This window comes from Cololabis saira, chromosome 17 (assembly GCF_033807715.1).
Source record: "Cololabis saira isolate AMF1-May2022 chromosome 17, fColSai1.1, whole genome shotgun sequence".
NCBI lineage: Eukaryota > Metazoa > Chordata > Actinopteri > Beloniformes > Belonidae > Cololabis > Cololabis saira.
In genome coordinates this window covers 30,809,809-30,832,598 of record NC_084603.1, presented here as the reverse complement: position 1 = coordinate 30,832,598, position 22,790 = coordinate 30,809,809, and the positions used below count along the sequence as shown (strand labels likewise).

Below are 22,790 nucleotides of genomic sequence, written 5' to 3'. Positions count from 1 at the left end.
CACAAATGTTCATCAGTTTTTACCCATAGTTCATCATTTCATTAGCAGATTCAGAAGCTGAGATAAATATCCAGAGGAACAAGGCTGAGTCAGTATTTAATGCAGTGATATTTGCCACCGAACACAGTTTGGCAATGACTTCACCATTGCAAGTTTATGTTGGTGTTAATATATTTCCCATGAATAAGAGCGGCGATTTTGCAGAAGAGATGCATTGATTAAATATGTAGAGACGGCCAAAACTACTGCTGCACCTCAATAACACATGCCCCACGATGTAAACTAAGAACCACCATAAACCACTTCCCAGTCATTTGTGCTGACAACACTGGTTGCTCAAATATTTTTTTTTCTTTTGGCTCCATGAGGGGAAAAAAACAAGTAGAAAATCTTCACAAATTTCAAACCATCCAAGTTTGTTCCACAAATAAGAAAGCAGACTGTGCAAAAGGAGAAAGCTGCATGCTCTCCTCCAGTGTTTGATCTTGGTCATCTTGTCCTGAGTTAAAGAAACTAACATGGAGCAAAATCAGAGGGGCGAAATGTTGGCCCCTCTGATCATGAACTCTTTAAGATGGACTGAAGAGAAGCTGAAACTATTCTGGGGTTTAAAGAACCGAAAGGATCCCTGGAAGCCACGCTGCATCCTCAACAATCAACAATCAGGCTGCTGTGTGTGTGTGTGTGTGTGTGTGTGTGTGTGTGTGTGTGTGTGTGTGTGTGTGTGTGTGTGTGTGTGTGTGTGTGTGTGCATTAATGTACATGGTTAACTTGCACACCTTTAATGCTAAACAGTATGAAGAGGGTTCTGGGGTTAAATCTCCGCTGGCTCTGTCTGGTTTTTTCAGGGAAAGTCTTGCTTAATTCATCAAGACAACACCGGACCATCTCCTAAATGCATTTCAGTAAGGACAGACCTGCCTGCAGTCCAGATCTGTTATCTGGTGAAAATGAGCAATGATGAAGCAAACAGAAAACTGTTTACCAGGTGAAAATAGCATAGCAGGAAAGTTTTGGTAAAGTTTTCATTTTAAAATAATTGCTCTCAAAGGAAAGGTGATCCAACAGAGACGTAAACAAATCTGTGACCCAACTGTTTGTGAAATATGCTGCTTTTATTTATTTTCATTTTATTTTATTTTATTTTTTAAGAAACTTGTCCTGTGAAATTTAGCTTCAAACAGTATTTTGTAAATTGCAGAATTGTGTTATGATGAATGTTTAACTCACCATTTTAGTGATCTCAGAGGCAGAGTTGAATAATGCTACTACATTTAAAAAAGGAGCTCCAACATGTTCCTCGGCTTTATTGAGCCTATTTTCATAAAAGTTCAGAACCTCATTTGTAATCTCTGTGTGTTCACCGGATTAGCCAGTCAGCTATCAAAATATGTCAAATATGTGCACATTTTGTACATAAATGCAGCTAATGCAACCACTTAAAGACATGTAACAAAAGGTGCAAGATGCTTTCTAATGTGTGTCAGGTGTGTGAAACAGGCTCTCAGAGTGTGTCCTGTCTTTCAGTTTGCCTCCAAATTTTGGAAAATTGTCTCTCTGTTGCAGCAAAATCTGGTCTCCCCTTAAGTGTGAAGCAGAAAGGACGAGAAACATGTTGTAATCTATCTTGTTTTGTTTTTCTAAACTTTGCATGTAGCCTCATAGGCATATTTGTTGTTACTGTCCTTGCTGTCGTTGTCATTGTTGCTATGTATGTATGTATAAATCTGTTGTTACTGTGGCTCTGATATGCAGATATGCCCATGCCTATATTCCACTACACACACACACACACACACACACACACACACACACACACACACACACACACACACACACACACACACACACACACACACACACCAGTCATGGCTAAGCTATGGTGTGCCATCACTCTGCTGGTTGTTTTTCTGTTTACTGCAAGAATAAAGCAATGCAATCCCAGTTTTGAGACATTTTAGGAGGATTACCTGGCGCAACGCACAACCTATCCACTTCCAAGTGTACGGTACAATACTGTTGCATTAAACTGTTATAGCAGGGATATCATAAAGATATCCTGGTGTTTTTGTTTCTTTTTTTTTGTTTTGTTTGTTGTTTTTTTATCTTCCAAGACGATGGTGTTGATAAATAAGACTGTTTCTGTGAGAAAAAGAGGGCTATGTCAGCCATCTACTAACCGGAGTCCATGTCGGTCTTTTCAACAAGGCCTCCATCCATCCAATCATACTCGAAACATGCTGCTCATGGTGATTTTTTATTTACATGAAATAAAATACTTATTACCAGAAGAGTGTTGCTTGTGAAATATCTGTGTTTATATTTTTGCTTTAAATCTTTGTGATCTTAAGCAATTAAAATTGCCATTTACGACCGTTTTTCGGCTTTTAGAGTTATATATAGGGTTATTCCTGGCGGTATAGGTTAGTGGTTGCATTATTTAGGGGTATAAGAACAATATTAAACCTATACGAGTATATTAAAAGGTTATATAGGCCCGCTTATGCTAGAATCAGTGGGCCTAGTCTCCTATTTGCTCCGCAACATCACAGAAAAGCATAGAAATGGTTTCTAAGCAACACCGTCTTCACACTCTCATACTATTCATCATTATTATGATATGATTTCACAAGAGAAAAATAAAAGCAGTGTGTCACGTTGACATTTACCTGGATTATAGGCCAGTAATCCCGTTTATTAGGTGTTTCATTATGATTATATTCCATTGTCAAGGTGTCTCACTGCTCTCAGGTAGAAGTCTGGGTTTGAGTCCTGGGAGACACATTTCTGCCTCCTTGTTTTGTCAAAGTCAGTGCAGCGGCTCATAGTTTCGCTCATTTATTGCGGCCGTATAATGTCAGCGCTCATCCTACTGCAGGGTCATAAAGCAACAGCATGCAGTTGGAGAATAAACGTGACTTTCCGTCCAGCTCAAGTCACAGGGACGCACACACAGGGGTGCCATAAAGTCATTTAGGCCAGACAGTGTTTGTGACTATACAGTATATGGCTTTATTGGAAACCCTTTCCTGCCCTGGAGCCTTAACTGTCCTTCTACACGTTACAGTCATTGTCTGCGGAGTAGACCAGACAGCTTCCGTCACGTATTAAGGAGAACACAAAACACAGGAAATTTCATTACACCGAGAATTATTCCTATAGAGCACGTGAGTCTTAATGTGGCGGTGTCTATTTGTTTGTTTGGTTTTTTTATTTTCTAAAACTGCCTTCCAGATGAGCCTTGTTTTTTTTTTTACTAATTCAGTGTAATGTAGGCCTGCTATACTTTTCGGTCATAAAATCTGTTTAAAACATTCAGAAATGGCTCTATATCCCCTCTTATCAGTGTCACTGTTTAAACTATACACCCGTAGGCTCAGTTTTCCTCTCAACAATATGGGCTACGACTTTGTAGAACAGAAAAAAATAAAATCTGAGAGGAAAAATTAGGAAAAAAAGTGAGAGCAATCATATAAGGCGTTCATTGGCAATTTTATTTGTATTGTGTGCATAAGTTATCCATCAGTGTTGATTTGCATTGATAAATATGAGGGTTTTTTTGCCTGTATCTACTCGCATCCACTGCAGCAGAGAAATGTAACACCAAATAGCCTATAATCAAGAAACCAGCGTTGCAAAATAGAAGAAAGTAAAACCAGGCATATGCTGACCTGTAATTGCCATTAAACGTGGAAAATGTATAACAAAATAAAACGCTCTTAAAAACTGCACTCACAGGAAACTATAAAATTGGGGTTAGTCTATTTATTGTGCTGCAGAAAAGAAAATGCGGCGGCTTGTAATAATTAAAGCAATGATTACATTTAGATTAGGGGCTGAAAAGTGATACCACTGCAGAAAACGAACAGCCTATAATTAAGCAGAAAAAGGATCTCTGCAGAGTAAGTATTTGTAAAATCCACGTTTAATAATTCAGCATTCGTAGCATAGGACAAGTAAAAGCCTGCAGTGATAGGCCTACAGAGCCGATGGTGTTCTATTCTATCAAATGTGGTGATAACTGTCATTTCAAAGAAACGGATTTTTTGTGTAACTGGAAAAAAGGCCTAAAAATCACTAGAAATCAGTTTCATCAATCATGTAATGGTTCTAAACGTTCAAAACAAACAAAAAAGGGAAAAAAAGCACCCCCGCAGCAATGTTGCTCTCATGTGTAGTTACAGTCCGTGTCCACTAGATGGAAGTATTGTCTTTCATTGGTTGTTGCGCTGCAGCTCAGTGGTTGTGGAAAGATGGGGTCTCTGTACTGTGAATCCAAGAATCCGAATCTCAAAACAATTTGAAGAACGACATATCAAATATTACACAGTATAGTTACTTATTATATGAAAATCAAGAAATAACAGATAAAAACTAAGCACACAACTCACATTGAAGTTGAGAATCTAATCAGCTGTCAGATACTGTCAATCAAATGTGTTTTATTATTTGATCATCATGTGTGATCATCACTATAAAAGAAAAGGTTTCTTCCCCCTTTGCTGATATCAGGCATAAAAACGTGTGATTATACAATGCCAAAGAGGAAAGACATTAGCAATGTTCTGAGAGAAGTAATTGTTGCTGCCATTTACTCTTTTAGGGTTATAGGGTTTTAGGGTTATATGGATGTTTGCAAACAATTTGAAAATCAGCATTTTACTGTGAGAAAAGGGATTTACAGACGCCGCTATCCACAATGATCAAAGAAATTACAAAAACCCACGGGCTACATATCAGACTTCATGTTAAAGTTTATGACGACACACGAAAAAGAAAACACAAGTAGGCCTATGCTATGGCAGGGCTGGCAGAAAAAAGCTTTTTTCTCTTCTCTTTAAAATGAACCTGGCAGCACAGCTTAGATTTGCACAGTCTCATGTGAATAAATCAAAAGTTCTATGTCCCTCAAACAGATGAGGCCAAAGTGGAGATGTTTCATTATAATCTACAGCACCATATTGAGAGAAAAGATGACCTATCAGCCCACACACCTCATTCCAGCTGTCAAGCACGGTGGTGGCGAGGTAATGGTTGGGACTAGGTTTTGCAGCTTTTTGATTTTAGCACATTGCAGTCGTTGAGGTGACCAAGAAATATTCTTTTCTTTTAACCTGCTGTGCATCAATCTTTTTGACAGCTAAAGTTTGACTGAAATTGGGTCATGCAAGATGGCAGTAATGTCAAAGACCCCTGCGACTCTAACACAGACTGTCTGTAAAGAAAAATAATCAAGTTTTGGAAATCATCCAATGAAACTTCAGACCTCAACCTGATATAAAGGCCGTGGCAGAGACCTGCAGAGACCTGTGAATACACAAATATGTGCCAATATGATACCAATTCCTCGAAATATGCGCATTTCAAGATATTGCAGATGATTACAAGCTATTGAATCATGGGTGTACTTAGTTTATTGCACTGATTTTGAATTTTTGCTTATTGACTTTTTGCTTTTTAAAAGAAGTCCAATATGTCATGTGCTGTTGTTTTTAAGGATGTATTTGCTTAATGTTCCGACGTGGTGTATGAATGGGTGACAATTTATGATGTCTTGATAGATAAAACCGTACAATAAAAGATGGTTTTGTTCAACTGTCTAAAGTAATTATGACTTGAACAGAAACTTGAACAGAGTCACCGCCTCTTCACCAAGAAAGATGACGGTAAACCTGAAAGCTGATTTGTAGAAAAAAAAATTGAATGTTGAAGATTTGATTTTTATGAACAGAATTAAAATGAGCATAATCAGGCAACAAAGAGAAGTTAAAAATTGCTGTCTAGTTTTTTTTTATTATTAAAATTAAAACATAAAGGAAGTATCCTACAAAGTGAAGAGAATGTATGTCATGTATGTTTCGACTGCTTTATACGACATTAATTTATCTAATCAAGGAACAAACCGAGTAGTATACTCCACATTTTAATTTACCGCGACCTGAATGCGCAGAATGCGACAACTGTGACGTTGTTTCCGCTTTACAGCTGTACTTCAAAATAAAACTTTCTAACGGCACCAAAAGATCCCTGTAGTCACCACAGAGAACCTTGACGGCACTAAACTAAGATAGTCGGTTCTTATAGTAGGGAGAGAATTACAGTCATAACGTGGCATTCTTTGACTCGGTGTCCTCTTGGAGCGTTTTATGAATGTATTATTTATTTATAGGAGGGTGTAGGGAGAAATTGGGATCAAGTTTGTAAAGAATTTAAAAGTTGTCTGGAAAATCTGTTTTTTAAAGTAATAGATTATGATGTGCCCTTAAATCAATAAACTACTAACAATAAACAGTAGTTATATTAAATATATATCAACAGTATAGTGAATCATACAAAACTTTACTATACAAAAAAAATACAAAATACAAAAAGGAAGCGTATTTACTTTAAACTGCATTAAAGAACATGATCGGTATCATTCAGCCCGGTGCAAAAACATGTAAGTATTGCAAATTGTGCAACTGTGCCTGTGTGCAACTCTGTCAAAAGACAGTAGTAGCTCTCACTATCTCACTAAGAAGAGGCAGCACTTTGATAAGATAAAGCTGATCAGGCAGCTGGCTGCTCCACGTTTGAAACGCTTAACGAATTATATCTCCGTTTCTTTTTCTTTTTTTTTTTTTTTTTGGTTGGTTGGGTTTTTTCTGTTTTGCTTTTTTGCTTTCTCAGCTTATCTGAATGAGAACTGGTCGCCAAGCTGCGAGGAATGTTGGCGTCTGTGGTAAAAATATGTGGGAACAAATATTTTCTATAATGTATTTAGCTTTGGAAAATGACGGTCACTAAGGAGTCAGAATAACAACATCAGCCACACACATCGTGAGAAAATCAAAGTGAAAGCATGATCATATTGCTACAAGGCAGAGAATTGTTCTCGTCATCAAAGTACATATTTACTTAAAATTAGTCTGTTTTATTTAAAAGAATAAAAGAATAAAAAAACAGTTTCACATTAAATTAAGACATCAGCACATTTTCATGTTCATGTTGTCCGGCTTTGAGCTGCTGTAGCACCCGAATTTCCCCTCTATAAATCAATAAAGGACTATCTTATTTTAGGAAACAGGTCCCTAATTTATATTAACAACAGTTTCTGAATCAAAACGTGAAATGTTGTGTCGAATTTTCCATGTTTCCTCATTTAGGAAGCAGGTTTAGCAAAAATAATACTGTGACCCCAGCTTCAAGCACAAATAATACCAAAACCAGAAGACGGGCGCTTACAGCGGTTTCAGGCCAAAAAAGGGGGGATAAAAAGAGAGAATGAAAAGAAGAAAAGAAAAGACCATTTTCTTTTAATGTCACATGGTATATCATCACGTTATTCTCCCCATGCCTTCCCTGAAATATAGAACTCTTTTGGTCCATTTTCTCTCGTGTTATTTGTGCAAACTAGTGGCGCAAAATGGATTTTACGGGTTTCATGCGTGTTAATAACGTTTTGATCCACTCTTCTGAAAAAGTAGGTGTATTTCGGCCTGACCAATAACTGTATATGTATGGAGAACAAAATTATTTGATTTTTGTTATTTTTTTTCTTTTAAATCTGAGAACTTATTAGGAGCCTGGCCCACACTATTTTGGTTAATGTTTGGATAACGAGCGTTGCATTTGTTTATTCTTTGATTCATATCTTGAACATCAGGGGTCTGATTTTTTGTGTTATAGATATATAGCAGATAAATAAAAAAAAAACAACGGCACAATTATAAAGCGCTTTGGAAAAAATGAACATAGAGAATACAGCGTTTCGCGTGTGCGCGTTGTGCGCTTTTGTGCGTCAAGTATTTCTTTTTTCTTCAGCTTTCTCTCGACTGCAGCTATCACAAATTCCCGATTTTTTCTCTTTTCTGTCAACAGACCTCCTTTCTTTCGCTCCTTCTCTCGCTCACACACACACACACACACACACACACACACACACACACACACACACACACACACACACACACACACACACACACACACACACACACACACAGGTCGTAAAACGCTTTTACGAGCCGACAGCAGCCACAATTGGCTGCCAACTGTCATGTGCGCGCGCGGACTGCGTCTCCTGGAGCTGCTCCGCGCGTTCACGGGAGAGAGATCCGCACCTCCGCACCCGCCGCCTCCGGTCCGTAAAACTATCTTTTTCTATACACATTTATTTCATTCTTCAAAACTCATCCGTCCATTTGTTCGTTGAACCGTTTAAACTTTCTTCTGTTTCTACACATCTGGCATGAAATAAGTTTATGAGCTCCCTACAACCTGTTAGAAAATATAGCCTACTGTAGATACATAAATATTGCATGTTTACTTATTTGTTCCCAATGTCTCAGCTAAATCTTCGTCTTTTTTTCTGATTTCTGGCTGATGTTTCAGTTTCAGTGATTTGCAGGATTTTCCTTGTCTTTATCAGAGTGCTGCAGAGGAATATGGAGTCCAACGAAACGCCCACTTCAGGTATACCAACACGCACACTGTAGCTCTGACATCTGAACTGAAATGTAATCATTGCTCTGTGCTGTTTGTAAAGTGAGATGCAGGAATGAGAGTGTGTTTTGCTGATGATTATTGGATGTTATTTCGTGGACGTCCATAAAGCAGAAGGCTGGGGTTTCAGGTGGCGCATGCATGTCAGCAGGTGTTTTCAGAATACTGCGTTTTTTTCTCTCCAGAATATCGGAAGTTGTCATTGTCATGATGCAATATGTTCTCATGGTTGCACATATAAAAGGTCATCTGCATCAATATTTTTTGCATTTATAAATGGTCCAACAGTAAAACGGCATCTGTGAGAGGATCACAGACACGAAGAATTAACATTTATCCATATGACGCAATTAATCATTTTAGCCTATATTTGGTTGATGATCACATGTGGGTTTGAAATTCTCTAGGTGCATTTGTATAGTCTAGTCTAGTCTAGTAAATGCCATGAAAGGGTGTTACACTGCAACAGAACAACAATTATTCTTTGGGGTCGTATAAAGAATAACAGATTCAGATGCCTCCCTGTATTCTGCAGTTCTCAGTAAGTCAATAAGACACACTTTAACAGAGCTTAGAGGTTACATCTCTGCACAACTCTCACCGACCCTGACCCTTTGTGGGTTTACACCAAGGCTGCTTGCCAAGGTTTTTTATTCTCTGAATTTCGCCTCTGGGGATCCCAACAAATGATCTTTTCTCAGCAGGCTATCCACATTTTGAGGATTTTTATGATTTCAGGGAAACTATATATATTAAGGGGATACAGTTTTTAATGATGTTGAGGGAATATATTCCATCTGCACATAAATCCCAGAGTTATCTCAATAAAGACAATTGTATTTTCATGATGCACATCACATTGCACATTCGTTGACTTCAGCGATGTGCAGCAGCCTGATTTATTTCTTTTTAGAGCATAAATAGACTTTCTAAAGGTGAAATGCACAAATACTTCAATTCTCAGAATTATGTTTAGCAGTATTCCACCTTTTTCTTTTCTTTTTTTAAATTCATGCATACTAATGCATTTGGAGGCCTGGATGTAACAGAATACAAGGTTTATATTCCCCCTCCATAAAATGCACTTGGACAGATGGAGTGAAGCACAGAGAAAGAATCCTTTCCCTCTATTTTTGTTGTCAGTGACTTTTTTACGAGTGCAGGCTGGATGTCAGAGAAACAAAGAGATAGTATTTTCTCGACCCCCCCCACCCCTTTTTTTTTTTGAATTTTGTATTTCTTCTTCTTTATCACGAGGCCAGCAGGCGGGGTGTGAGAGATGGAGAGAAACAAAGACAGTATTTCACTGGTGCTGCTCAGTCAAGCTCAGCTGGCCCTGAGTATTTACAACCTACTGCAATGCGGCAAAGACTGTGTGTGTGTGTGTGTGTGTGTGTGTGTGTGTGTGTGTGTGTGTGTGTGTGTGTGTGTGTGTGTGTGTGTGTGTGTGTGTGTGTGTGTGTGTGTGTGTGTGTGTGTGTGTGTGTGTGTGTGTGTGTGTGTCTATTTATGTGCATCTATGTGTCAGTGCTCTACAGAGAAACAAAGACACAAAAGGAGGTAGGGAAGACACTGCTGCAAAGACTGAGGGAAACAGTGAATATGAGTCCAACGCTGGCAGAAACACACAGCAACTGAAAAAGTGAAGGAGTTACAAAGATATGTGAAATGTGTTTGTGTGTCGTATTTCAAAGATCCCTGTCTGACCTTGCAGGACCTTGGAAAGACCTCAGATCCAGCTGGATGTCAGTGAAGCTGAATACAAGCTCCAGGTTTGTCTGAATCTAAGAACTGATTATGTAGACTGAAAATGATGATTTTGTTTATTTTTGAGTCTAAATTTGAGTCCATATCTTTCCAGTTTACTAAATACATTTTTTTTCTTCATTATTTGGATATTTATTTTTCAGAACAACCCGAGGCAGCTGGCCTTCATCATCTGATACAGGTAAACCTTAACCAATGAAAAGCAAAAACAATGTTCAATAAGGTTTGTTTTCTTCCTTTTTTAAAAATCAAATATTATCCCTTTCTTTTATTTAGCTTTTCACAAAAAAAAACAACTGTTGAATCAGAGAAATATGAAAAATGTCTGCTGTCAATGGCGCTAATTCTGAACAAGGTGCTATGTCTCAAACCCACCACTAGGGGATGCTAGCACCATGGAAACGGTGCAGTCAGGACTGCAGTTCTGGAGTTGGTGCTCAGGAAACACCACAGTGCAAGCTGTAGTTGCTGCTCTGCTCTAACACACCTGGTTCAGATTAGTGGGCCCTTGACAGACGTGCGTAGACCTGGACGATGATAGATGTGTTTATAGTGAAACATTAAACAGCATGCAGGACAGTGAGGAGGTATACGAGGAACTGTTATAGAGGAAACAAAAACTTACAACCTATCAGATCTCCGGGTGATAATAGGCAGATAGTAGGTGACATGTAGCGTGGGTGAAATAAAACTGCTCAATAATAGTCATGTACTTCCATACAGGACAAAAGAACATGCATGCCGTTGAATACTCTTTTAATAGGCTACTTTCTCTTTGTCGCAATAAAAAGCAGAACATAAAGGTGATATGAGTCTAAAACAGATAGCAGGATGATGCTTCCTTGAATCCCAGGTCTGCACCGAAGATGAAGATGTAAGTCATCTTTATTAGCTCTAGATGGCGCTCGAGGCCTGAGGGAGAAGTCTCAGTCAGCTCGGCGCTTCTGCGGAGGATTTGTCTGAATTTGGTTTCAGTCTCCGCTGGAGAGTTGGTATTATTACACTAATCCCGACTGGGTGCAGTTTAACCTCTGAGCGGCTATGAGGCATCAGACAGCCCATCAGAGAGAAGAAAAAGCATTTATTTAAAAAACAAAGGGATGAAAAAAGAAGGGGGGCTGGGGGTTAGGGGTATAGGTTTCTTGGATATAGCCAGATGAGATTTAATGTTTGTTACTGATGTTTGTTAAGATTTTCTGAACAATTCGGTGAAGAAGATATTTAAAGACAGAAAGGACGTGCATGAAAAACGTTTTTATTTCCCTGCGTGCATAAGAATTAAATGATTAATTCCAACATTTTTACGTTTTAATTTGCAGCAAAAGGAGTTGCAAGTATTTCCAGATTCATTTATCAAGAATACGCTTCTTTATGAAAAGAAAAACAGTTAAAAGGGTGTGTGGCTTTTGTTTAATGTCTTGTTTTGACACTAAATTGTCCTCGGCAGCTCGGAGCTGCTAAAGCAAGCACAGCAGCGTCCAGTTTGACACAGTGACACACATGACACGCACAGAGCCGCGCTCTGTTTTCACAGCGCTCCTTTATGGTTTTATTGCTCCCCATTTACGGAAATCAAAGCAGGAAACAAATGCTCCGAACAGCATTCCAGACACAAGCAGGAAAACGCAAACAGCGTCCAGTGTCAGCTCGGCTTGAAAGTGCTCAATTCAAAACGCAGGAGTCTCGACGTGGGAGACTGAGCGCAATTACGCGCGCACACACACACACAAACTCACTTTACGCACCAATGTGTGGTTAATTCTCTTAAAGCCCACCTTGTTTTTATTTAGCTAAAAGAATTCAATCAAATCGAAGTTGCAATTGAAATAATTTAAAAATAGACGAATGGTTCCTCATCACATTAAAAAGACCCCAGAATAATGAAATGTATTCTCCAACAGCACAAGGTCCCCCTATAGATTAAATCCCCCCTTTTTTTTTTTTCCTTTGGCGCCATTATCGAATAAAGCGGCTCTTGGAGCAGGGCCTAATAATTTATGAACCCTTGTGGGAGTAGCGAGAAAAAAAAGAAGAAAAAAAAAAGAGAAGACGCTGAGCACGTGACGGTAATAAAGCGTGTTTTATTGCCAGCGTTTGACAAGCCCCAAAATATAACTCAGACAGAATAGCCGACAGGCGGGCCAGATGGGATTAGTAGCCGATATTTGTCCGAAATCAACAGAATGCGGCTCGTATCTGCGGGAGACGCAGCGGAGCCTCGGCCGCCGGGACGGGAACGGTGTTAACGCGAGACCAGCGCGCAGCAAGTAAGTGTTGCCGTGTTTTCATATTTGGCGCAGATATGAAGTTATGTCCGCCAGGGAGCAGGGGGGCCGAGGGAGGGGGGAGTGTTCGGGGGACCACCAAAAGGGCCGCGGAGCCGGCTGAGTGACGGCTTCGGAAATCCACTTGTGGACCGAGATTTTAATTAAATCACTCCAAAAGATCCATTTGGTACTGGAAAAGCCCTGACTGTACTGTACGTTGCATTCTGCAGCAACAAAATTCAATAGCTACTCAGCCCAGTGGCACGAATTAAAAGCGGGATTCAAAGGTATGAATAGGATGGGTTATTTTAAATTATATTTCTTTATTTTCTGCTCATAATAAAATGCAGCTGGGTTTTGATTAAACTTGCCAGACTAAATTTGGACTGAATTTAAGGCTGGTAACATTTTGTCGAAATCTGAACACAGTTATTATTTCGAAATACACATTTTAAAATTACCAGCATTATGAAGTCCATTTATTCACAACCATAAAAACCTCCTTTAAGTTTCCCTTTAATTAAGTTTCCTGCTTGCTTTTTCTTTCCCTTTAGTTCTGTTATTTTTTTCAAGAGTACATGTGATCCCATGACGTTTAATGTAATAACTGGCCTGTAGATTTAAGTGCGTCTGATCGCGTGATTTCCACGTCACGTCTGTTTTTACGTTGTAAACAGAAACGAGTCCCCGAAATCTGATCACCACAATCTCCCATCGCGATGACAGAATAATCATTTCGTTTTGCACTTGAAACGAGGCTCCTGTAAAAGGTTTTTTGCTTTTAACTGGCTTTTTTTTCTTCCTCTTTTTTTTTTTAAATTTGGCTTTAAAATACGTTTTAATTTTGACTACTTTAACATTATAATCTGTCCATTAATTGTGGGCTTTTGTCTCATTCTGGCCACATTTGTGGACGTTTTTGCGAACATTTGGGTCTAGACTGAGTGCAGTTTGAGACAAAAGTGAGAGTTAGATATATGAGCAGTAGGAGTAAGAATGGGATAGTGATCTTTTGGCACTTTTTCCTCCATAACCGCATAACAACTGAAGGGGAAAACAAATGGTATAAAAGCAGTTTTTAGAAAAAGGCAACGAAGCATGTGTTCAAGGCTGCAGAACAGCAGAGCTGATACTCTGCACCAATTAGTGTTTGCTGGAAAAATATAACAGTAACTCAATAATTACATGCAATAACATGATTGGGTTTATTTGAATTAATTATCTCAAATTATTGTTATTTACAGTGAAATATTAGTAGTTTAACGGATAAACGAGAATCATTTCACTCTGACACGGTCCTTATACGGCAAAATATTCACTTCTGATAATTCACAGGCTTTAAACGGGTGCTTTTAACATCTGATCATGATTTGCAGAAGCTTACTTGACCCATAAGAGGGCGATTCCTAAAAAGTAAATAAAAACTGTGCCAATTTAAAACATATTTTACAGCGAGAACAATGCATTGTTCAAATGATTCGCGATTTATCATGTCCTCTCCTGGGGCGGGTTTTGTTTGCGGTTTGTTGCGCTCCCCGAGACGGTGCATGCGGGTTCCCATGCAGGGCTGGAGGTCGAAGTTAATGTCTAAACCGGGTTAAAGCAGCACCCAGCTCGGCTTTGACCCGGCAGAGGGCCGGGGGTGGAGGGGTGAGCTGGCGGTCAGCCTGTCTAAGATGAAAAAGTGAAACGACCTCAGAAAGAAAAGCCACGACTGAATGGCTTTATATCCACGAACTCGCAATGAGAGGCGCATTTCTGCTGTTTCCCTGCAAAGCAGAGCCCGGTTTGCGGTTTATTATACATGTGCATGTGTTGAATTCTGACCTGGACAGCATCACAGTCTTGCAGGGGCGGCTACTAAAATGTGCGCTTTAGATTAAATAATGAGTGGAAAAAGTAGATATTTGGAAAAAATCATGAAAAATGGGCTGGCGATGATGAATTTAACAGGGAAAAAATGCTATAATTGTCTACAATTCAGTCTATAAAAACTGAATTTTTGACCCCCCCTTGCACTTTATGCCCTTAATGTCATGTAGCTTTGTGCACAACAAGGATCTGCAACAGAAAGAGAGCAGGAGCCCCGCAGAACAATGTGGCTCCCACAGGCCGCGTGAACTCTGCGTGTCCCCGGCTCGGGCCCCTGCTCGGGCCCCTGCGCGGGCCCCTGCCCAGGTCCTGTCCAGCAACAGGACTGATGAAACGGTGAACCAGCGGTCAACGATTCCGATTGACCCTCGGGCGACCCGACGGCAGCTAGGCTACATTCTTAAAGAAGAATGCGCTTTGAGAAACCGAAACATCACTCCGTTGTTGTTGTTGTCTCCTAAAGAAGTGCAGCAAAGTTCAGAGCTGGAGCCCCCATTCAAAGGTGCAACGCTAATGACTCCCGTTTTCAAAAACGCCCCATTTAGGGGGCGAATCTGAGCTGGAATAATTGTGAAAAATGAAAGTTTTCAGTCAAGGATCTTCTCCTTTTCTAGTGGGAATGGATTAATAGTCAGAAGTGAATGGATTTGTGTCCATTTGTACACCTGCAAGAAGGTTCAGTTTCATTACTCAACCGAATCATTGTGGATTGTTCCCTGGCATGTTGATTTTCAGTGTTGAACCCTTTTGTGTCCAGATCTCCATCTGCTTAATGTGAAACCAATCAGGCTTTACTCAAAGTTTTGCTGTTGTTCTCACCAGAACCACAAGCTTTTCTTCTCTTTTTTTTCCCCTTCAGATCAACAAATGGTTCAGACAAGAGTTTTCATCAGCCAGTCGCTCAATCAGACGTGGGAATTTAGTGGGACATATAAACAGTAAAAAGTATTGTCAGTAAAAGCACAGAACAATCCTCCAAATGTAAGAAACGGTAACATAAACTCTCAGCTCATGCTGGGACTGCCAGCAAAATTCACCGCCACATATTTCTGTATGTGAATAAAGATGTCAGTGCAGGAGAAGACAAGTCGCCCTCAGCCACAGAGATCCAAATCAGCTACACGTTTTTACTTACATCTGCTTTACATATTAATTGCATAATTGATCGTTTTACTTATAGGCTATAGCCTAATCAAGGCAGCCTGCACACAACCGTCACACTTCTTCCAAACACCCTTGATTAAAACTTGCAGCTTGCTGTTTCAGCAGATGGCAGATCTTGCATTGTAAACATTTATAGGGGACGTGAAGCATCACCGATGGGAAGTTTAGTTTTACAGTCACGGTGAAACTCCTTTGACCTCTGTGACCTCATTTTGGTCCAATTTAAAGCCAATCAGGCTCAAATAAAAAGACCACCCGATGTACATGCAAATGTGGCTGCAGTCTTAAAAACACATCGTCCAGGGTTTGCATTAACCTGCAGGCGACGGTGATGCCAGAAGATGAGTTTCAGCCCCATCTGAACCAGTTTGTCCAAGGACTTTGCTACATCATCGTCAGACGCATTTGATTGAAGCTACACATAATCAAATAGGGCCTAAAATTCAGGTTGGATACCAATAAATACAATATTAGGGATACAAGCACACATTGATTGGCGTTGCTTGGACGTTGGCATGACCTCATCTGAAACCAAAAGCCTGAAAAGTAAAAAAAAAAAAAATTCCATGTCATAGTTTCTGCTTAGTCTGGTCACTTATACACCGGGCCTGCTGCTTATTTACAAGCGACTCTGGCAGGAGACCGACTGCAATTCAGCGCCGGTGAAGGAGGAGCGACTACCAACTCCTGACATCTGTAAAATACGTTGCCCATGTATGCCGTTCAAGATTTGTTGGACCAAAGTAAAGCCCCCGGTGACAGACCTGGATTTGTCATATTAAAACAAGTCAGTCGTGATGAAGTGCCTCCCAGCCTAAGCACACATGCCTCAACAAAGAACTTGGCTCTCGCTGACAGAACCAAGGCGCAAACGCTGAAGTTAAAATAAGATCATAAACAGAATTCTAACGTAAACACGTGATTTATGGCACTCTGGTACAACATGATTATGGGACGTGGCCCACGTTACCCCATGTGACTCCATGCAGCATCTCAGGTCTTCCCTATGGAGGATGAGCTAGACCTCCTGTGATTCGGCTCTGTAAATCCCTCTCCTATTGTGCCGTGGACAGATTTTACAAAGCTGACATCCATCACCGGTGTGCGCCGCTGAGGCTGCCATCCTCTCGGTCTCACTACTTTACATATTTGCACATATGTATCATAATCAACGCGGCGTGTCCGTTCTGCAATGAGTTATTGATGTCAAGAGCTACATGCAGGGGCGCCAGTAATGGTTTCAATAAATTACACAATGACAAAGGCCAATAGGAACATGCACGTCTTAGAAATGAGTAGCACTTTTAAGTACTGTTATTATTTTCAGACACAGTGTTAGTCAATACGATGCCTTTGGTGGAATTAAAATCTCTCTGAGTGAGGACAAATGAGTGTAAATCCCTGTCAAGAACAGAAAGAAGTCATCAGCAGCCGGCCGTGAAGTGAAGCTTCGCCTATATATACCCTGTAGAACCGAATGTGTGTGGAGCTGCCTCAGTCACAGATTGGGTTCTAGGGGAGTCTATGGGCGATGACTAGCCATCGATCACAATTCAATGCAAAGGCACAAAAAAGCAAGCAATGGTTATTGCTGTTCCTTTGTGAAGGGAGCAGAACCTTTGACGGTTCTCTCTTTCATCTGCAACCTGATCTGTTTGATATTTGTGCTGCGTTATCTGCAGAAACCCTTCAGGGAGATGACAGGAAAGTTTAAGCTGACTCGTCATCCTTTGCTGCACGGGTTCGGGTTCCCCACTGGGTTTGGCGGGATCAAATGTGATTATGCCACTGGATCTTATTCATTATAGCGCTGTGGTCTCCTTCAGTTACATTGGCCATATTATGCTAATTTTCCGCCATTTTATTTTAATCATTGTTAGCCTGCCTTTATAGTAGCTCTGAACCCAACATGACTCCAAAAGGTTTAATTATTTCATACACAGACACACAATAAAGATTAAAGAATAAGAAAGCAGGATAGTTCTTATTTACTACACTTTTAATTAAAGTCCCAACTGATTCAATTTGTTCATTCAGTTCATGTGTAAGATTATAATTCATGTCATAACTTTAGTTAAATAAATCAGAAAACATGGAGATCAATAATTTGGACATTTCTTCAAGTCTTGATGAAGAGATGCACTGAAGCCCAAGTGTCACTTTTTGGATGAAACTACCTCTGAAATCCATTCATGGGGTGAAGCAGCTACTGTGTCTGGATTACTTCTGTAAAAGTGTGATATCTTGATAACTTTGACAGTCTGATTGTCTTCCCTTTGAAAAGCCTCCATCAAACTCATTATGTTTACCAATAAAGTATTTTATGGATGCCTGCTGTTTTTAGATTGCATTTTATATTAATAGGCTTTGAGTGTTTAAATGACCGAAGACCATATTTGAAACTGATTGAAGATGTATTGAGTGACAAAAAAAGAAGCTCTGTCTTATCAATCATTCATTATGAGCTGGTTTGGGCAAAACGACTCATTAGATCAGAGTTATAGCCAACATTAGTTAATGTCAGCAATCCCAAGCCTGCGACTTCCTTTAATTCCCCTGCCAAGAAAAAACAAGCTCGTCCTCTTTTCTTTACAAGCCAGAAGTAATATCAGAGGCATTATTAACAGCTTTTGGCCGAGCATCAGATCTGCTGACTTTTTAGAGAGCAGCTGCAGCCAAACAAGAAATCCCGAAAGGATTTAATTGATGCATGTCTGCCTCCCGACTGCAAAGATATTTCTTCAAAGTTATTGGCATGCATGCGCAGCCAGAATCTACAATTAAATACAACTTTAAAAAAAATAACTTTTGGGTAATATAAAAACGTGCAGGCAAAGTATCAGCGCATCCTTATAGTGTGACTTTGTCTTCGTGGGAGGGCTTCCGTTTAGCATATTCCCACTTATCTCTTTCACCCTTTTTTTCTCCATTTCTTTAAACATAATCAAGCTTCATTTTTTTTTAAAGAGAAGCCCTGTCGCATTTTTCTCCGGTTCAGCTTACTTTGGCATCATTTTTTTAAGTCAATGCACCCCCCCTCCCTCCTCCAGCTCCTCCTCCTCTAGGAGTCATGTCGGTGGACACCCTGGCCTGACCCCGGCCCGAACAAAGCCAACAACAACTACTAGTCACTGTCTGGGAGCCTTTTATCTCATTCTTTTATTTGGGACCCCTCTGACCGGCCGCGTCCTATTGTCCGTCCTTTGACTCGTCACAAGGCCAAATATGGGCCCGCGGTCCGACAATATGGACCACATTAATTTTTCAGCCCAGGCCATCTGTGGGGGTAAAAAGTCAGCAAAAAGTCATAAATTACAGTCCGAGCGATTTCAATAGGTGCCAATGGGCGTGTGGTGTGGGGATTAGATGGATGGATGGATGGATGGATGGATGGATGGATGGATGGATGGATGGATGGATGGATGGATGGATGGATGGATGGATGGATATAGATAGAGATAGATATAGATAGATAGATAGATAGATAGATAGATAGATAGATAGATAGATAGATAGATAGATAGATAGATAGATAGATAGATAGATAGATAGATAGATAGATAGATAGATAGATAGATAGATAGATAGATAGATAGATAGATAGATAGATAGATAGATAGATAGATAGATAGATAGATAGATAGATAGATAGATAGATAGATATTTATTTCTCCCGAAAGTGCGTCCACGGATGTCTAATCGTGGTAATTTTCCCAGTCAGCAAATCTTCATTAGCCGTATGAACTTTTTTTTTCTTCTCTTTTTTGCCTCTAAATTATCCCATTGCGTCCGACAGAAACAGCTCGGCGTCGCCTCCCATTGGCTGGCCGCCGGGTCACGTGACCCGGCCGGCCGTCCGTCTATTTGACAGCCGCAGGATGGCTTGATGCCAGAGGGGGGAAAAAGATACAGAGAGAGGGGAGAGAAAGAAAAATTAGTATTCTCCTACTAGCCTCCCTATAAATCAATCATGGAGTCGTACGTGGTGAGCTGTAAATACGCCGAGCCGCAGTTCCCGCCTTGTGAAGAAGATTACAGTAATTTTACTAGTGATCAGGGGGGGTTTTACAGCAGCAGCAGCCAGCAGGACAGTGGCCCTTACGGCGGGGGCTACCAGCCCATGCAGCCCCCTCCGCCGGCGTACGCACCACAACAAACCGGCTACCAACACTGTGTGCAGGGCCACCGCCGGGAGGATGGAGAGGAGCCCGCGCAGCAGCACCCAGGGGCGCCCTACCCGCCGTACAGGCACGCCGGCGCGGCCGCCAAGGACCGGCTCCCCGGGGCTGACCTGCAGCAGGCCTGGATGACCTGCACCAAGCCCGCACAGCTGCAGAGGAAAGCGGCCTGCCAGGGCAGAGACAAGCCGCCCATCGTGGTGTACCCCTGGATGAAGAAGGTGCACGTCGCGCACAGTGAGTCGGGGATCAGATTTAACTGTCCGTTTAATTGCTGCTATAGGGCCGCTGCCTTTGTTTATGTTCTTATCTAACAGAGGCAAGTCCTTCTTTATTTCACTCTTGCTTTCACTCTTTCTGTCTTTCTTTTTTTTCTTTCACTCTTTCTTTTTTTTCTTTCTTTCTCTCTTTCTCTCTTTCTTTCTTTGGTCCATTTGTGAGCATCCTTTTTTGTTGTCGGGTTATTTACGATCTCAGTGAGTGCCAGAGAGAATTACAGCCCCTGTAAAGTTTTATGACCCTACCAGTGTGTGTGTGTGTGTGTGTGTGTGTGTGTGTGTGTGTGTGTGTGTGTGTGTGTGTGTGTGTGTGTGTGTGTGTGTGTGTGTGTGTGTGTGTGTGCGTGTGTGTGCGTGTGCGTGCGTGTGTGTGTCGCGCTATTGTGTGTATGTGATGTTCAGCGAGGCGGACAAACAAAAAGCTGCAAGTTAAAGGCAAAAATCGTTTCTTGGACCTCTTCCCAGTCAACCACAAATGAAGATTAATACACTCAGAAAGAGATATCTACAGCAATGTTTAGATAAGACTCTAAAAGGCCAATTCATACATTATCTTATTGAGAGAACTTCTTATCTTTATATATATATATAAATATCTAAATTGATAGTCTTCTATTGTCCATTAATAATAACGAGAGAAAGAGAAAAATTATATATATATATATATATATATATATATATATAAATATATATATATATATATATATATATATATATATATAAATGTGTGTGTGTGTGTGTGTGTGTGTGTGTGCGTGTAATAGAATTATGAATGTGTTATATACATATTTAAATTTGTCCATTTCCATAATATGAAATTAAATTGATAGCAGTGGAAATAGGAAAACCCAAACCTCTTAAATGTAGCTCGCATAATAAAACCACAAAATGTTCAAAACATAAGTGACTGTCTCAAGTCAAGTCTGTATTTAGTGTATTCTCCCCCAGAGCAGACTCTTTTTAACAACACTGTTCTGGAGATGTTTGCAATGAATCCATTCAGCACGTTTTAAAAGACTCGCGTTCCTGAATTTTGTCAACACAAGAAAAATCCATTGACTGTTTCTCTGACTGTCTTTTTCCTCTTGTCTCCCCAGTCAACCCGAACCACGCGGGCCCGGAGCCGAAGCGGCTCCGCACGGCCTACACGCGGCAGCAGGTGCTGGAGCTGGAGAAGGAGTTCCACTTCAGCCGCTACCTGACGCGCCGCCGCCGCGTCGAGGTGGCGCACACGCTCTGCCTGTCCGAGCGCCAGGTCAAGGTGTGGTTCCAGAACCGCCGCATGCGCTGGAAGAAGGACAACAAGCTGCCCAACACGAAAGGGAGGAGCAAAAACAAGAAAGCGACGGACAGCAACAATAACAGCAACGACGACAGCGGCGGCGGGGTGGTTGTTGTTGGCAGCGACCCCGTGAAGGCCATGATAACTGTCTGAGCGCAGCCATGCAGCACCTTCACCCCCCAAAACTGACGTTGTTCATTGATCCAGGATCACGTCCTGAAACAATCCCAAACCGCTTTAAATTTCCATGCATTAGATCCACAGAGAATTTTGTGAATTCATACATGTATTCCTTATATTTTCTTTATCTCTGTTAAACAAGGCTGTAACCTAAAATAGGTTGCATTCCATTTCCAGTTATGTATTTAATTAATCAATGAATGTCTTTGAGTTATGGTAACCTTTTTTTACGGTTGCAGCCGGTCTGTCATCTGCCTGGTATACAAAAAGGAAATTGTTTTATATCTAGACATCCGATCACTATGGCGCAAAGCTTGCTGCCTAAATATCTGTTACAGTGTCAGGCTTTCTAATGAAGGATCGATTGTGTCTTTTGGAGAAAACAGGGTTTTATTTCTACAGGGTAAACACAAGGCAGTGTTTTAGAGTATAGCTACCTAAAAGTGAACATAGTCTAATTTATGAATATGCACATTACCAATATAGTTCACAAAATTGGCGCTTAAACGACGGAAACCAATGGAATAAACGTACCAAAATCTATTGAAGACTGGTTTGCAAAATAGCGGTATGAAAAATGTTAAGCTTTTTTGTAGGAAAGTAGCCATATCATGCTTTTTTTCTGTCTTTTTAAGGTTGTCCAAATTTGGGGTGATAGCCAGGCACGAGTGAATAATTAAAAACAGCCAAATTGGAGGTACAGATTTTTATAACGCACATCGTGGACTGTAAATTCAGCTCATTTTCTCAGGGTTACAGGGTTTTTTAGGAAAATAATGTTTGTTGACTTGCGTTTAAAACTAGCCTTCTCTGGTAATGTTGCAAAAAAATATGTTTTCTCTTTGATTCCAGTTTAATATGCTATTAAAGCTTATACACCAGTACTTATATTATTTAGAAGCATATTTTATTCTTTGTAGCGATCACTTCCTCTGTTCCTTTTATGTATATGTTCATTTTTTTAAAAGGGAAAAATCCTTGTGTAAGAATTTTATATGTGTAAATGTTTTGATAAAATAGATGAGGAAATAGTAAAAAATGTTTGAAACAGCAAATTTGTGAATATTTCGGTGTTGTGACCATTTTCAATACGGTACTTTCTTTGTGCATTAGGTTGAGGATCAACGGATGGTTCAAGAATGGGGAACAAATTCATGATGCTCAATTTTTTTTTCTTAAGGAAGAAAATTCAAAGCTATGAATAGAAATATTCTGCCAGGGCAATAATGGATATCAATATATTCGTGCGTATGAAGAATTTTAACAGAGGAGTGATCTTCTGTAGATTAGACGATCTTGGTTATAACGGACCATTGAGTCA

The 22,790-nt window shown here is 40.3% G+C and overlaps 1 protein-coding gene across 2 annotated transcripts; it reads left to right on the top strand.

Moving 5' to 3' along the window:
* Window positions 1-8,057: 8,057 nt before the first annotated feature.
* LOC133463492 (homeobox protein Hox-D4b-like) lies at window positions 8,058-22,449 on the top strand. Of its 2 annotated transcripts, XM_061745055.1 has the most exons (5): window positions 8,058-8,119; window positions 8,408-8,451; window positions 10,196-10,253; window positions 10,392-10,429; window positions 21,105-22,449. In XM_061745055.1, the coding sequence occupies exons 2-5, from the start codon at window positions 8,424-8,426 to the stop codon at window positions 21,440-21,442; spliced, it is 462 nt and encodes a 153-aa protein (XP_061601039.1). In that variant the 5' UTR covers window positions 8,058-8,119; window positions 8,408-8,423; the 3' UTR covers window positions 21,443-22,449. The 2 variants fall into 2 exon arrangements, with proteins under 2 accessions (XP_061601039.1, XP_061601038.1); XM_061745054.1 differs by lacking the exons at window positions 8,058-8,119; window positions 8,408-8,451; window positions 10,196-10,253; window positions 10,392-10,429 and adding an exon at window positions 19,397-19,966 and having other exon boundaries at window positions 21,105-22,447.
* The last annotated feature ends 341 nt before the right edge of the window (window positions 22,450-22,790 follow it).